Below are 16,679 nucleotides of genomic sequence, written 5' to 3' on the forward strand. Positions count from 1 at the left end.
TAGCCTGTTCTCCTTGATAGCAGCAGCATTTTGCCAGACCGCATTCTTCTTATGGACACCTTTTTCCAGATCCTTATTTACCATGGAGAGGTAAGATTCAGGCATTCGAATGTATACATCCTACTCATTGCAGAAATGTCCACTTAGCAAACTAAGGCACTTATTCTGTAAGCATTCACTACAGTACTTGATGATGTGTACACAAGCAGAACCTCATGGAGCTGCTTGCATGCATACAGTTAAACACATATATAAATGTTTGGAGGGTTGTGGCCTAATGTGATTTAATATAGTGGCACCTGGTGTTACTTGCTGATTCTGTTATAAATCCATTTTTTTCCCCCAAGAAGTGTAAGGTTCATCTGCTTCAAAACTTGTCCTATGTGGTATCTGCTTGCTCAATTTTGATATAGAACAGCAGCAGTTTTTTGGTACTTTTGGATACATCAGGGGTGGGAGAGATGTGGCCCCCCAGGCCAGATTTGGTCCGTCAAGCCTCTGAATCTGGCCTATGGCTTACCCTGCCAAGACCGTCAGGCAGGAAACAGCCTCAGGATTCAGAGTGGCTGGCTGCTCCATGTGCCTCTCTGCACCAGGGAAAGGGGGATGCCTCACGTGCTGCCCCCACTTTCAGCACAAGCCTTTCAGCTCCTGTTGGCTGCCCTTACCCCAGCACAATCTCTCAGCTTCTATTGGTTGGTTCTGGCCAATGAAAGCTGAGAGATTGTTCCAGGGGTGGGGCAGCACATGAAACCCCTCTCCTCACACAGCGCAGAGAGACATGTGGAGCAGCCAGCTGCTCTGAGCCCTGGGGCTGCAGCAAGCAGGGACTCTGCCCGAGTGACCTGCTGGGCTGCGGGTTGGGAGCTGCCTAGTTAAGTACCTCCTAGCCAGAGTCTGCCTGTGGCATCCTAGCCCCTCCCGCTCCCCCACTCCGTGCCCCAGGTCACCACCCAAACACTTTACACTCTTCCTCCCATAGGTCGCAACTCCTTCCCAGGCCCTGCACCCACACATACATCCCTCTCTCAGGCCAGAATCCTCTCCTGTACCCTGCCCCAGGTCACAATCCCCTCCTTCACCCAAACTGCACCTCAGACCCTACACCCTCTCCTGCACCTCTGTCCTTTACCTCAAGCTCCCTTCTACACCCAACATCCATCCCAGACCCAGCACCTCCTCCACTGAAATGTGGCCCTTGACCAGTTATCAAAACCTTGAGGTGTCCTCCATCAAAAATTATTGCCACCCCTAGGATACATTATTCCTATTAATATTTATTTCTACTTTGCGCTAGGTGTGCATGATCTTTTACAGGAAATAAGATTGGTTCCTGTCCTTACAAGTTTACAGCTTAGCACAGCTAAGCCTGCCTGACAAAGATGGGGCAAAGTAAGGGCAGGGACAATGGCTTTGTGAGTAGAAGAGTGTATTACTTACTTCTGTAAAATATACATCTTGTTAGATCTTGTATTTAGAGAGTCAGTTTTATAAGTTAATATATGTATGAATAGTTGGAGGGAGCAAAGTCAAGCAAGAGGGCAGGAAATGTTGGACTCTTCCCCCACTGAAAGTCCTGTATCAACTGTATTGTGAGAATGGATGACTCTCTTTTTGTTCTTTGTTTGTAAGGCATCTAGCACAACGGTGTCTTGGTCCGTAACTGGGGATCCCAGGGACTTTGATGATAAAAATCATAATGATGTTAATCAGTGCTTTTGAATTTATTTTATTCTCTAGACGATAGCTCAGTGGCGCAAGTCAGGCTACCAAGATATGCCAGAATATGAAAATTTCCGTCATCTGTTACAAGCTCCCATAGATGATGCCCAGGAAATTCTCCATTCCAGATTCCCAATGCCACGATACATTGATACAGAGCACGGAGGAAGCCAGGTACAGTGAACTGTATACCTAGGTTTAAAAATTATATATAATTAATGTCTAAAGATACTATAAACTTTCATTGAATAATTAAAATACGTTTTGTGGATAGATACACAAATGGTGACTGAACAACCAAGTGGTTGTAATTGTGACGGAAATAAGTATGTTACTTAATGTTTGAGCTGCTTTTTAGACACTATTATTCTTGCAGTGGTTTCTGGATTTTGAAATATTTCTTAGTATTCTATTTTTTTATATTTATTTTACTTGGGTTTTTAATTTTTTAAAAAATTTTCCACAATTTTGAAAAGTTGTCAACATCTCAAATCATTTGTGTTTTGTCACCATGAAGTCCGGTGATCTTTATATTTTGGTTCACATTTATCATCACTTAGAGCTTACTCACTTGTTCCTGAAAAAGCTTAATTTACTGAAAAGGAAATACTAGGAAAATGACAACCAAGCGTGCTTTGCTTTAGGTAATTGAGGTAAAATTCTGTGGCTGCAATATTTCTTTCTTTCTTTTTTTTTTTTTAATTTAATGATTTATTTCCCCATTGGTTTATGTTTTCGAAGGCCCGCTTCCTGCTTTCTAAAGTCAATCCCTCTCAGACGCACAACAACATGTATGCCTGGGGTCAGGTAAGTATATAAAACATTATGCTAAATTTACCTCAATGGTGAAAATGCCTTAAAGGACCTTTTTTTTTAATGTTCAGCATTTCCCAGCATTAGACACAAAGGCTATGTCTACACGTGCACGCTACATTGAAATAGCTTATTTCGATGTAGCGACATCGATGAATAACGTCTACACGTCCTCCAGGGCTGGCAACGTCGACGTTCAACTTCGACGTTGGGCAGCACCACATCGAAATAGGCTCTGCGAGGGAATGTCTACACGCCAAAGTAGCGCACATCGAAATAAGGGTGCCAGGAACAGCTGCAGACAGGGTCACAGGGCGGACTCAACAGCAAGCCGCTCCCTTAAAGGGCCCCTCCCAGACACAGTTGCACTGAACAACACAAGATCCACAGAGCCGACAACTGATTTCAGACCCTGTGCATGCAGCATGGATCCGCAGCTGCAGCAGCAGCAGCATCCAGAAGCCCTGGGCTAAGGGCTGCTGCCCACGGTGACCATAGAGCCCCGCAGGGGCTGGAGAGAGAGCGTCTCTCAACCCCTCAGCTGATGGCCGCCATGGCAGACCCCGCTATTTCGATGTTATGGGACGCGGATTGTCTACACGTGCCCTACTTCGACGTTCAACTTCGAAGTAGGGCGCTATTCCCATCCCCTCATGGGGGTAGCGACTTCGACGTCTCACCGCCTAATGTCGATTTCAACTTCGAAATAGCGCCCAACACGTGTAGCCGTGACGGGCGCTATTTCGAAGTTGGCGCCGCTACTTTGACGTAGCATGCATGTGTAGATGCGGCCAAAGTGAAATATGACTACATACTAGTGGTAAGGTTCACAGGGGCAACAGAATGAGGAAAAAACACAATATTCCTGGCAGCTACTTGGCACTACTATGATTAAAGAGAAGATTCATCATTGCTGGTTTATTCCCTTGAAAAAAATTAGTCCAGTTTGCTGCTTGGAAACTTCACTTAAGCTTTATTTGAGATGTCCTCCCAAATCAGACACTGTCTTCGTATTCTTTACAATTAAAAAGAGTGCTAAAGAGAGGGCACTAATCCTTGGGCAAAGAATTATTTTGCATCCAAAAAATCTGTTATCCATCTCAGCTATATCATTCAGGAATTGATCACCAAAAATGCCAAAAAACTGTCCTACTACTGATAGATTCTGAGATTAAAGTGTAACAAGGGCTGAACAGTGCACTGGTATTTTGTTGTATTGATATCTGGTTTCCCACTAGGGATATTAACCAGTTAACTGCTAAGTATGAGGCTTACTGTTATCCTTACCAGTTAACTGGTCCTTGCCGGTTCAGTCTGGTGGTGGACAGCTAGAGGATGATTGTGATGAGGCTGGGTGGCGGGCTGAAAGGCAGGAACTAGGTTAAAACGGTTAACCAGTTAAGCACTATTGTTTAACTGGTTAACTGTATTATCATCTCTATTTCCCATGGTTCAGGCTACCATGAGTAACCAGGAAATTAGCTTTTCAAATCCTCTGTCCTGGAAGAAAGCTTATTAAATACACAGAAATTCAAGAAGTAGGGCTACCTACAGCAACTCATTTTCCTTACTCTGTTGCATCCGTAACAGTTCTGCATCCCATTCCACTACTCTCCCTCCCAGCTTAGAAGTTTATAAACAGAAAAGAAATACAACCGTGGGTAAATGACTGCTTGGTGACATTGTCAAATAAAAGTATATTGACATTAGGTTTGTACACACTGCTGTTGTTGATACCAAGGCAGCAGCAGCTCTTGCCAAGTAGTCTGATGAACTGCATATTCAGACTGAAGCATTAACAAGATGTCAAGGTATTTCTCCAAATTTACAATGGAACCAAAAAGAAATGTTCACCCAATTCAAAAGCTAAGTAACTATTTCAAGCTAGACAAGTTAGACTCTTCTTTATTTAGAAAGGAAAAGACAGGCTTCCCCTGCCAATGTTATTGACAAAGACTCTGCTTTAAAGTAAAAATATAAATTTCGCATTGTCACTGGCGCTGTATTGTATAATTTCTGCATGGACTCATTCAAGTTTAGCTTTCAGTAGCTTGTGCAAACAATTTCAACCAATTAAAGTAGTGTATAGAGCATCAAATGATATACGCCATATTTTGAAATTTTAAACAACATTTTAAAATTAATTTTGCTCTTAACCTTTTCATGAGTTACTTGGGTGGTTGTGTGCAATAATGGCTGAGGCATGAATCTGTGAAAACTACCAATACAATTTGATACTACACATTGCCCTGAAGAGGGCACCTGCACACCATCGAAGCAAAGTGATGAGTCAGACAGTTTACCCTTTAATGCAGGCGTGTCCAGCCTGTGGGCCTCATGCGGCCCTGGACAGCGAGTAATGCAGCCCCACAAGATTGTAAACTTTTAACATTATTATGTGATTTATATACATTAACTATATTATATGTGGCCCAAGACAATTCCTTTTCACTCAATGCGGCCCAGGCAAGCCGAAAGGTTGGACACCCATGCTTTAATGTCTTACTGTAAGGAAAGATTTTTCAGACTTTGGCCCTGTATGTGCATTTAATCCTATTTAAAACATTCAAAAATAGATAACTTAAAAATTTCAATAGACATTTCTATTGTATTTACTTTGAAAAAAGTGCATGTTCAAATTACTCTTTAAACTACTGTAATAATGTTAAGCTTTCTCTATGCTTTCTTTGGTGGTAACTGGGCTTTTTACAGTTTTTAAGAGGAAAAAACAGCATGCGGTGTCTTAAGACTACCAATGCTGAACTTCTTGACATCAATATATTTGCCTGTGTTGAATTTAAGTCTTTCTTATATGTACATACTGCAGTATTAAATCTTTATGTGGTCTGTGCCAAAACAATACTAGTTTTCATGTAATTTTCAAATTCATACAGTGAAACCTTGCTAGTTTCAGTGTAGTAAACTACCAACCTCAAAATTGATTTGTTGTTTACTGAGCTACTCCCTAGACTGGGACGAGCAGTAATTTTTTGCAGGGGGAACCATTCTTGATAAGGTGTCATGGGCCGTGCATTTCCACTATAACTATATTGATGGAGGAGAGGGTCCTGGGTCTGGGAGGGAGTTTGAGTTCAGGAGAGGCTCCAGCCTGGGGCAGGGAATTGGGGTGCAGGGTCTGGAAGGCCGTATGGGGGCAGAAGGGGGTTCTGCTCTGGGGCACAAGGTTTGTAGCATGGGAGGACATGCCAAGTGCAGGCTGTGGGTCATAGGCAGTTAACTGCGGGTGGCTTTCAGCCAGCTGCGTAGTAGGGGTTTGTCAGCTGCCTACTGTGGCCCCATGGCACTCCTGGATGTGGCTGGCTGCTGTTGACATGTCTCTGCATGCTCCTTGGAGGGAGTGGGGGCAATGAGTGTCTGTGCATTGTCTGTGCTTGCAATCACTACCTCTGCCCCTCCCATTGTCCAGTTTCTACCCAATGGGAGCTGCAAGGACAGTGCTGGGGTTGAGGGCGGTGTGTGGAGCTGTCTACTTTCCCCTCTTCCCCCACAAGGGTGCACAGACATACCTGCACCTGCCAGCTGCTTCTGGGAATAGCATGGGGCCATGCCATGTAGGCTGCCTGCCTGAGCACCCCACTGTGCCATGGGACTTTTAGCAGCCCAGAGATCACAAGGGGGTGACCAGTGAGCCGCCTGCAGTTCCCGAGCCTCAGGTTGCCAACCCCTATAAGTTGCTGGGTGTCCTAGTAGGCTTGAAAGAAATGTTAGATGGGCTGATTGCCCAGCCCTGCCCTCAGTGGTCTTCATCTACATTCTATGGGGATTATTAGCCGATGTTGAGCTCTCTCCCAGTGTAAAAATTGTGGGGTGTTGAGTCACACATGGATTCCTCAATGCCAGCTCCTTCGAACAAAGCTATTTATAATCTTCTTGCTGCTCCTTGCACAAGAAGCAGGGAATTCAGATTATCTCATCAGGAGGCAAGACAGAATATCAGTTATTTTCACTCTGCCACTAACAGGGTAGTTTGGAAATGTATTGATTTGCACTGAGTCTTCAGTGGAAGATGCAATATAGTGCAGTATATTGAGCCAGGAACATCTGGTTACTGAACCCGGCTCTGCCACAGGCCACTTTTCTGGCTTTGGCCAGTTCTAAAGAATTTCTGCTAAATCCAAGTGACCTCATGTGTGTCCTGGTCGTGAAAGCTGTCGTGAACACCCGTTCAGACTTTACTTTGAGTTATCGGTGTTTACTGTTTCTGACAAGAAATCTTAGTTGGGTCAAGGTGGGCATGCAAAGACAAGTACCCCAAAATAGTGAGCATTTTTGAAAATGTGTCCCTCTGTGTGCTGTTCTCATCTGTGTTGTTATTTGCAGCTCTGTAGTGCCTTGGGGCCCTGGCCTTGGACTATGGCCCCACTGTGCTAAGCACCCTGCAAACATGGGACAAAAAGATGGTCCCTGCTTTAAAGAGTTTTCAGTTTGTAAGAAAATATATTAGGACAGTTAGACAGATGGAGGAGTACACAAAGACAGTATTGGTCAGCATGAGGGCAGTGATCTTGGCACAACCACGGCTCAACTGTTGTCAAGTAGTCCTCACAGCAAAGGAGGGTTTTAAGGTGGGATTTGAGGGCGGAATGAGGCAGCTTTGCTGGTGTTTGTGGGATACTCCTTCTGCTGATCTGTAAAATGGGGATAACAATACTGACCATAAAAAAGGTCTTATCAGCTCTAATTGCTTAATATTTGCAGAGCTGCCAAGTCTGAAGCTTGTCGGCATGTACTACAAGTTTTGCTCCTTTTTACTTGGAAACTTGAGCAATTTAGCAGTTTTTTTTCTAATGATGGGCTCATTGCTTCGCCTGGGCAGATCTGATACAAAATCAGAGAACTACTTTTATTTTAAAAATAGTGCACACACTAAAATGTTGAAAATGTGCTGTTTCCTTGACTACTTAGTTATCTTAGACTCTCTTTGAAGTGAGCCCAAAAATACCTCCCTTCAATAGTCAGCTTTTTATCCTCACCTTCTTAAAGTTTGAATTTTGTCATGAATGTGTTGTATGGAACTACTTGGAATTCTTCAAGTTGTTCCCGAAGGTCAGACAGCGAAGACACGAAAAATGGAGAGACTGCATCTTTTTGATCCCTAGGTCCTCCTTGTATGAGCAAGAAATAGCATTACCAGTTTAAAAAAATTACAGAATACAACTGCTGTTTAGCTCTGAGCCAGCACCAATTAAGTCTATGGAAAGACTTCTCCATTTGAGTGTGTCTATAGTGCAGTCATGGGCAGCATTCCTTCTTAAGTTTTTCCATCCGTGTTTGGAATGAATTTTGTTATGTTCACCAAGGCATGTGTGGATGTGCACCCTTAGTAGAAACACATGCTGCTGGCAATGGGTGCTGTGAGTGCTCTAAGCAGCTGGGTGGCATTTGAATCTCTCTTCGATGGCTGCCCAAGCACTCAGCTTACAGGAAGCACTGACCTTGGGTATAATTTACAGTTTGTGTTGAGATACCCAGGCTAGCTGGAGCACCGGAGCAAGGAAGACGTGGCATCTTGGAGTTCAGCATGGACTCAGTTAGCTCACCTGGAATGTATTACTCAAACAGAAGCCTGTGTTCCCATGGCTTCACTGTTTCAGTACCCCAGCTAGGCAGGTCTCTATGGCCGTGTCTGTACTAGCCAAAAACTTCGAAATGGCCATGCAAATGGCCATTTTGAAGTTTACTAATGAAGCGCTGAAATACATATGCAGCACCTCATTAGCATGCGGGCAGCTGTGGCACTTCGAAATTGACGCGGCTCGCCCAGATGGGGCTCCTTTTCGAAAGGACCCTGGCTACTTCGAAGTCCCCTTATTCCTATGAGCAGATGGGAATGGCTAGACATAGCCTATATTGTATAGCCATACCCCTTGACTTAATAGGGTTTTGGATTAGGCCCTGGGCAACTTGTTGTTTTGTGTTTCAAAATATTATTTGATATTTTGGATGTGAGAGTTAATGATTGTTTAATTGAGGGTGGCGGTAACTGCCATTCCTCTTTCTTTCTCTTTTTTTTATTTGGTGCACTACAATAGGAAGAGTGTAGGAAATATGGCATGACTTTTTAAATTTGCCTTATAAAATTTATATTCAGTATTTGTCAACTATGAAAAACTTTAGGCTTCCCACAAATACATTTAATTATCTTTCCTTGTTACAGAATCTATTTAAGATGGGAAGGAATATAGTTGTGATGGTTTATACTTGAATTTATGCATATGCATAAAATGTACGTAAACCTGCAATCTGGCACTATTATCATAATATTTGTAAAGCACTTTTAAAAATACTAAATAATTATTTTACCGAACATACTGTACATCAAAAATTTTTTGTAAGTACACTTGCTTCGTAATTAGTACAATCTAATAAATTCTCCTTATTTTTACTTTCTCTTGGAGGAGTCTGGAGCACCTATTCTGACTGATGATGTCAGCTTGCAAGTCTTTATGGATCATCTGAAGAAACTTGCTGTCTCCAGTGCTGCCTAAAAATTATGCAATATATTAAGGACATTGACAAGCAGAACTGTATTTCAGCTTTCCTTTTCTTTTACCATATTCAATGTATCTGCAAAGAGAATGCTGTGATATGCAAAAGCTGCCTAACTAGAGTTGACTGGTGGGTGTAGTTTCAAGAATGCGTTTGTTAAGAGCAAATTTCTTAATGGAATATAATTAGAGAAAAAAGAACAAAGTTTTATTGGTTACCACGATGATTGATATGTATACATTTTTAAACCATTGATGATAATTTCGAAATTTTTTTTTTAATGGTTGAAAATGTGACTGTGCCTTGCACTGCAAAGATGAACATTACAAAGGAAGTCTATAGTGGCACTGGGCTCTCTAGATTGCCTTGTGACTATTTTGCTTTACTAATTTTGAACAAAATGCAAAGAAAGATACAGAAAAAGCATATACAATATATAGTCAAAACTCACTCTTTCTGACTTCATCTACAGAACATTGAATTTTCTTAATCAGTTGTGTTTGTGTGGTGATTATGAAGAAAAAATATTTGCAGTATTGCCTTTTTAATGTTTATTTTTTAGCTTTGCTGCCCCCCCCCCTTTTTTCTTGGTAACATAATCTCCTTTCCATTTAAATAATTTGAACACAATTTTTAAAAATCAGTTTGCTCCAAAGTGTAAACCTGACAATCCAAACTTTATATATAATTAATAATTGTACTTTGTTATTGTTAGTACTATCAAGCATTACTGTACGTGAATACACACAAGGCAACAGAGAATAATAGCTGATACATTTTAACTTATTCCAACAAAAGCCCTACACTACAGTTGTGAAGTGATTAGAATCATAGTCTTAGCCAGTAAAATATACATTTTTCCTAAGATACATAGATTTTTAATATAGCCTTATATTATTACTCTGTGACACTACACATATGCTTTTTTGCTTTTGCTTCCTTTTGTTATGAATTAAGTAGGTTGCAATTTTTGAAACAGTATTATGCATTATATGCCATAATTGTAATAAATTCGATAACTCTGTTCTTGATTTTTTTTGTATATTAATATGTGTTCACATTTACTGTTTAAAGTTTACATATGAGACAGATGTTTACATTGCTGATGCTTATTTTGATAAACAAAAAAAGTGAAATTTGGTAGTGGATAATAAGAAGAGGTTTTGTAGTGACTGACAGAAGAAAGGTAATTTTGATCTAGAAATTCGGTTATGTGCTGATGAGATAGGCATGAAGTTTCTCCTGTCGGTAAATTCTGTAAAACTTGATGAAATCAATAATTTCATTTCCTTGATTTTCTTTTACCTAAATGATTATATCCAAGCCAAAAGAAGCTCAAATAAAAGTATATCTTTTCTTGCACTTTTTTGGCATTTACTTAACTATTAGTACAGTATATTTACATCTGATAAAGTTCTTTGTCTAAAAGTAGGTGTGGGACAAAACCTGGAGATAGTGAAAGTCATAGCATCACATATTTTGTATATATACACAATTGTATTATTTTGCTGCTGCAGCCTCTCAGTTTAGTTTGCAGAAATAAAGAAAAGGGCCCAAATCACTGACAGTTAGGCAGCATGTATTGTGACCGTGGTTAGGATACCGAGGACTAAGAGTGACCTTGGTATTTCTTCCTCCAGTGAAAGGGTATTTTCCTTATGGGGGCTGGATGGCAGGTTTCTGACGCTGCCTGCTGTTCAACCACTCAAGCACTCTCCTTTGGGCTATGCCAGTTAAAGATGGGTATACCCCAATCATTAAATCTATTTGAATCATTCCCCAGTAGTTACTACTTCTATCTACGATCATGGATTTCCACCTCACAGTTCACTCTTGCAGCAGCGACTTTCTTCTCAATAACCAGGATCCCAATGTTCATGAAATCACCTTCTTTTGCCAGAGGTTTTCTTCCGTGACTGGATCCAGAGTACCTTTCTCTACACATTCTTATGCTGAAAACAGCCTTTGTTTTAATTCACAGGGGCCGTGTCTACACTAGCACAAATGAGGCGTTGGAATGCCTATTCAGCGCCTCATTAGCATGCCACCAGCCACGGCTCTTTGAAATTGCTGCATTTCACTCCCGCGCGGCTTGTCCAGATGGGGGACCCCACCAACTTCAAAATCCCCTTATTCCTATCAGCAACTATTGGCAAGTGTGCACAAGATTTGCATTTTATGATTGCATTTTTTTTTATTATACCTACATTTCCGACACACTCTCTTGTTCCCAGTTTAATATTCATCCTTTCCTAAATTTTTTTTGGCTTTGATGCTTACAGGTACTCTGTGGTTGACGAGCGCTGGTTTAGGGTAAAACTGAAACATGGTGAACCTTGAGGTGCAAAGGATATAGAAATTCCATGAGTAACCAGTGTCAGTGGATGGATATCACAAGGGAATGATTCCTATGGATTTAATGATTGGGGTGTACCTATCTTTAACTGGCATAGCCCAGAGGAGAGTGCTTGAGTGGTTGAAGAGCAGGCAGATAGGAATAAGGGGATTTCGAAGTTGGCGGGGACCTTTCGAAAAGGACCCCCGTCTGGATAAGCTGCGTGGGAGTGAAACGCAGCAATTTTGAAGATTAGCATGCCACCGGCTGCGAATAATGCATTGAATATGCATTTCAGCACTTCATTAGTAATCTTCCAAATGGCCATTTGCATGGCCATTTTGAAGAGTTGTGCTAGTGTAGATGTAGCCAGGCAGGGCAAACCCCTGCATTGTTGTACAGTTTATTTTCTACTTTTAAATGACCGTTCAGAAACCTACTGAATTCTTTGCATTGGTGTCTGCTGTGGAGGGTGAGAGGAAAATTCCCACACTTCAGCCATTCTTTATAAGTGACAAATCTGAGGAACTATCCCAGATTGAGGTGCTGGTAGAGGAGGTTTTGGAACAAATTGCTAAATAGTAATAAATCAGGATCGAAAGATAGTCACACAAAAGTTCTGACAGTATTCAAAAATGAAAATGCGGAACTATTAACTGGGATGTAGTCTTGTTACATACATCAGCCTCTTTACAATATGGCTGGAGGTTAGCAAATATAATGCCAATTTTTGAAAAAGCCACCAGAGGTGATGCTAGCAATTACTGGCTGGTAAGCCTAATGTCAGTGTCAGGCAAATTGTTTGAAGTTTTCAGTAAACAAATTTGCCTTTTCTCACCACTGGAGGAAAACAAATATCCCAAAGCTGACGTATTTGATTTGCAAAAGCAATGAGTCCTGTGGCACCTTAGGCTATGTCTACACTACAGTGATCTTTCGAAAGCTGTGGACAGGGTCCCATGTCTGGCAAGCCCTTCCAGGAGCATTGGCCACATGCTCCCTTAAAGGGCCCCTCCCAATCCACCCCTCCTTCCTCACACTGCAGAGGCCTGCAGAGCTGATACAAGCAAAGCTGAGCCAGTGCATGGTCCTGACTTTCAGATGTGAGAGCCATGGACCCACAGCAGCCCTGGAGCTGCCTGCATGCCCTGGCTGGGCTTCTGGCCACCTTCCTAGCAGCTGCCCTCAACCTCTTCTAGTGTCTGAGCCCTGTCTTCAGAGCCCCCAACCCACCATGGCTCCCAATCTGTTGCAGCCCCCACTTTGCCCCCCACAAGCCAGTTGGTGCCTCTGGAGCTACATGACCAGGTCCAAGCCGAGTGGGATGATGCACGCTGGCTGCAGAATTTCTGGATGAAGAAAGACAACTTTATGGAGCTCTGCAGCTGGCTCGCCCCCACCCTCCACTGCTAGGACACCTGCATGTGGCCCGCCCTGACCCTGGAGAAGCACATGGGCATCACCATCTGGAAGTTGGCCACTCCAGACAGCTATCGCACCGTGAGACAGCAGTTTGGGGTGGGCAAGTCGACTGTGGGGGCTGTCTTATTCGAGGTAAGGCATGCTCCACTTGCAAGCCTGGCAGAGAGAGAGGGGAGAGGGCTGCCAGGCAAGGGGGACCCTTGGGGGCCGGGGTGCCTGGGGGCCAGGGGCGTGGGGAGGGCTGGCCCCAGAGGACTGTGATGCCCCAGCCTTACACAGGCCCCTGACAGAATGGTGACCTCCCGGGGAGCTAGGGGAAGGGGCCAGGAGGGGGCAGAGGGAGAGCAGGGTGCCAGGTGGGGACAGGGGTACCCTTTAACACATGAGTGTTCTTGCTCTCCATCCCTTGCAGGTCATGACAGCGATCAACCAGGTGCTGCTCCAGGGGCTCGTGCGCATCGGGGATCTAGACGCGGCCGTCGCAGGGTTCGCTGACCTTGGCTTCTCCCACTGCTTTGGCACTCTGTCCTTCTCCTGCTTTGGAGCACCCTGCTCTATTTGCTATGGTAGAGAAGAAATGGAGGGGTCTGCACTGCACAGGTCAGCATGAAGAGGTTCTACTGTGCATGCACAGTGCGGGAAACCATGGATATAGAGGAATCTCTGAGCACTGGTGTGAGGACACCCACGGGGGGGACACATCTCGAAGAGCTATTGTTACTGCACAAGGTGAGTAACTTCCTCTGACTTGTGGGCAGGGACACAAAGGGGCGCCAGTTGGGGGGCAGGGATGTAGCTCCCTTACCTGCCTCAGCATGGGGTAGCATGTAGCCTGCTTTTCCCTCTGTGTGTGCACTAATGAGTTCAAAATCAGTTCTCATTTAATGTGACCATTTTAAGTATCTACTGTTCATGACCTTATGAGTATGCCACCCTACTGAGAGTGAACTTCATCTGCTGTGTGCATCAGCATTGGAGCCATATATGGAAGAGAGTGAAAGGTTAATTGAAGCATGTGGAAGGTTTTCAGGAATTGTTAACTGCAAGCTATTCTCGTGCACCAGGCTGTCATACCTGGCTAATGATGTAGCCTGCTTAAGGGGTATGTAGCACTGTTGATATTTAACAGCTGTAAAATAGCTCTGGGATGAAATAAGGCAAATTCATAAAAGGGCTCACATTGAACCCTTTCCAGAAAACAGATGACAGGTTGATAGGTGATCAAAACATTTCTTCCTGCATAACACAAAGCTAAAAGAATACTGAATAACTCTTAATGCTATTTTGGTGCAGGAGCAAGCTTACCTGTGTGGGAACACAGTGGGTGAATTCAATTCTGTTTGTCCAAAGGAAAAGTGAATGGGAAAGCTAAGGAAGGTAGGGAAGGCTAGACCCTTCTGGAAATCCACCCTTTGGGCAGTCAGAAGGCCATGTGGAGTGATTACTTTAATCCCACAGGAACTCACAATTCCAAGCAATACAATCAGCCTAGTCAGGATAAAAATGTGACCCATTTTAAAGATGTTCCCATTTTTCAATAGCTATGTGCAATATTTAAAAAATAATCCAAGCTAACCCATCATGCTTGTGTCAGCACAACTGTAAGGTGTGTGTGTGTGTGTAGGGAGAATCTAAATTCAGGTTCCAAGCTTAGTTCCATCCTCTCCGGGGAGGAGAAAAGGAGAGTGAGCGAGTGTTCTGTCTTTTCATACATGACAATGGTCGTTAGCATCAAACAACAGGAGTGTTCAAAACCGTATTAACCTGGAACTCAGACTAGCCTCACAGTTTTCAGTTGCTAGGAGGAGAAATTGCATAGTAAAGGATGTTTTGCAGACTATAGCCTGTTCATTATTCCTTAGGGCAATAAGAATTCAGCTAATGTTGCATTTTGAAGCTAATATTGTTGGCACAGAATGAAACACATTTGTTATCTTATATATTATGCACACCACAAAACCCTACTTCAGTCCCATTTTCTGCTTTTTACTCACAATAATAAACACAATTTAAGTCAAGCCAAATACTCTCTGGTATCCAATCAAATGATAAAATGGGCAGTCATGGAAAGCTTGTATTAAAAGTGCATTTTCTGCACACATACTCCCCTCTACTTTCTTCCCTTTTGCTTGGGAGCAGCTGAATGGCTTTTAACTGTATTCATCACCTTCATCCTTCATCTCCTGTTAAGATGAAGCACTGGCATCAAGGCTACGTCTACAGTGCACAGTTAACCTGCATGACTGGCATTTGTGTGCGAGTATTCTTACAGCAAAGCCCCACCTACTTTACTTTGTCCTCACTGGTTTTGCACCTGTTTGTATGTGTCTGGGGGTGTATCTCATACTACTTTGTGATGAGCTGCTTCAGGATTCTTTCCGTCAATTGCTATATTCATAGAATCCTAGGACTGGAAGGGACCTCGAGAGGCCATCGAGTCCAGCCCCCTGCCCCAATGGCAGGACCAAGTATTGTCTAAACCATCCCTGATAGACACTTATCTAACCTGTTCTTAAATATCTCCTGCGATGGAGATTCCACAACCTCCCTTGGCAATTTATTCCACTGTTTGACCACCCTGACAGTTAGGAACTTTTTTCCTGATGATTTTGGTATCAAGGTTGGGAATCATTAAGTCAGATCCTAACAAATCACAGGACCTATACCACATTCTCAAACCCCAGTTTTTTGTCTCTTCTGACTTTTTAAATCCTTTCTACCTTTCTGGCAAGATTGTGTGGTAATTTCAGGTTGCAAAGTCAACTGTTAATACATACATGCCTCTCTGGCTGCTGTAATGGAGACTCAATCTATGCCGGAGAGACAAACATATTTAAGGAGAATTAGAATGGAAAACATACAAAATGCTTACATCTGTTGTATCTGGGCTCATGCTAAGTAGCAAGCCACTCATTGTCAGATAACTGTAATGCTTGTGTTAATGATATCTCATTAACAGGATGGACACTCCCCTCAAAAAGTATTCTTTCAAACATGGAGAGGGAATGAAATGGAGGTATCCATGCTGGTGGGAAAAGGGGATGTATGATGAAGTGTGTCTACCACATAGCTCCTGAAATGGTTAACATGGGCTTGAGAGCCCAGTTGTGTTACCTAGATGCACGTGGGAAGACAGCCAGGCTTAACTAGCCATTCAGATTGGCAGGAGCAGGTCAATAAGTATAAAGATAGGAAGTTTGGCCTAGAAAGGGGTTATAGGAGGACAGTTTATAGTCATGTTCTGGGAACAAAAAAGTGATGAGGTAGGAACTGGAGGAATGGGATTCCAGCTCTAAAACAAGGGTTGACATAGAGAAGCTCTGGGAAAGAAGTTCCTGAGAGAGATTGGATATGAAAAATATTAAGGAGCAGTCCTGTGTTGGCTGCAGGGTTCTGGACTTAGACCCAGTGTAGTAGGAGGGCCTAGGTTCCCATATCAGCTATTGATAAAATGGCATGAGCTTGGAGTTGGGGCCAAAGATCCTCTGTGGGGACATATGGCTATTGTATATTGTGCTTTCTGTTCCTTTGGAAGAGGAAGAATAAATTGTAAATTAGTCAGGAGACCAAGTTATGCAAAGAAGGAACTCTACAGCAATGAAGTAATTGTTGTCCAGGGGACTCCTGGGGAGAGAGATGCTATGATATGCCTGGTCATGAGGAGATTCCTGCAGCGAGAGAACCGCTTTCAACTGACTACTCAAGTTTTTGTACATTTGTTAATTTAAGTACATGTGGAGAGCTCTATGATATGGTAACATTTTAAATATAATGGAAAAACCCAGGTCACACATGCTTAGAAATATATCACATAAGGGCTATGAAAAGAATCTGGAAAATAACCATCTGTGGAACCCAAAGCACTCGTTCTATGTAT

The 16,679-nt window shown here is 42.9% G+C and overlaps 1 protein-coding gene across 1 annotated transcript in view; it reads left to right on the forward strand.

Moving 5' to 3' along the window:
* The window catches only part of SEC23A (SEC23 homolog A, COPII coat complex component), a 51,902-nt gene extending 42,718 nt beyond the window's left edge, over nt 1-9,184 (forward strand). The window contains exons 17-20 of the mRNA XM_074996827.1: nt 4-90; nt 1,741-1,896; nt 2,464-2,529; nt 8,955-9,184. Of these exons, the coding sequence (XP_074852928.1) occupies nt 4-90; nt 1,741-1,896; nt 2,464-2,529; nt 8,955-9,044 (399 nt within the window). The 3' untranslated portion in view covers nt 9,045-9,184. The remainder of the gene's footprint in view (nt 1-3; nt 91-1,740; nt 1,897-2,463; nt 2,530-8,954) is intronic.
* Nucleotides 9,185-16,679: the final 7,495 nt, after the last annotated feature.

Source organism: Carettochelys insculpta, chromosome 6 (genome assembly GCF_033958435.1).
Source record: "Carettochelys insculpta isolate YL-2023 chromosome 6, ASM3395843v1, whole genome shotgun sequence".
NCBI lineage: Eukaryota > Metazoa > Chordata > Testudines > Carettochelyidae > Carettochelys > Carettochelys insculpta.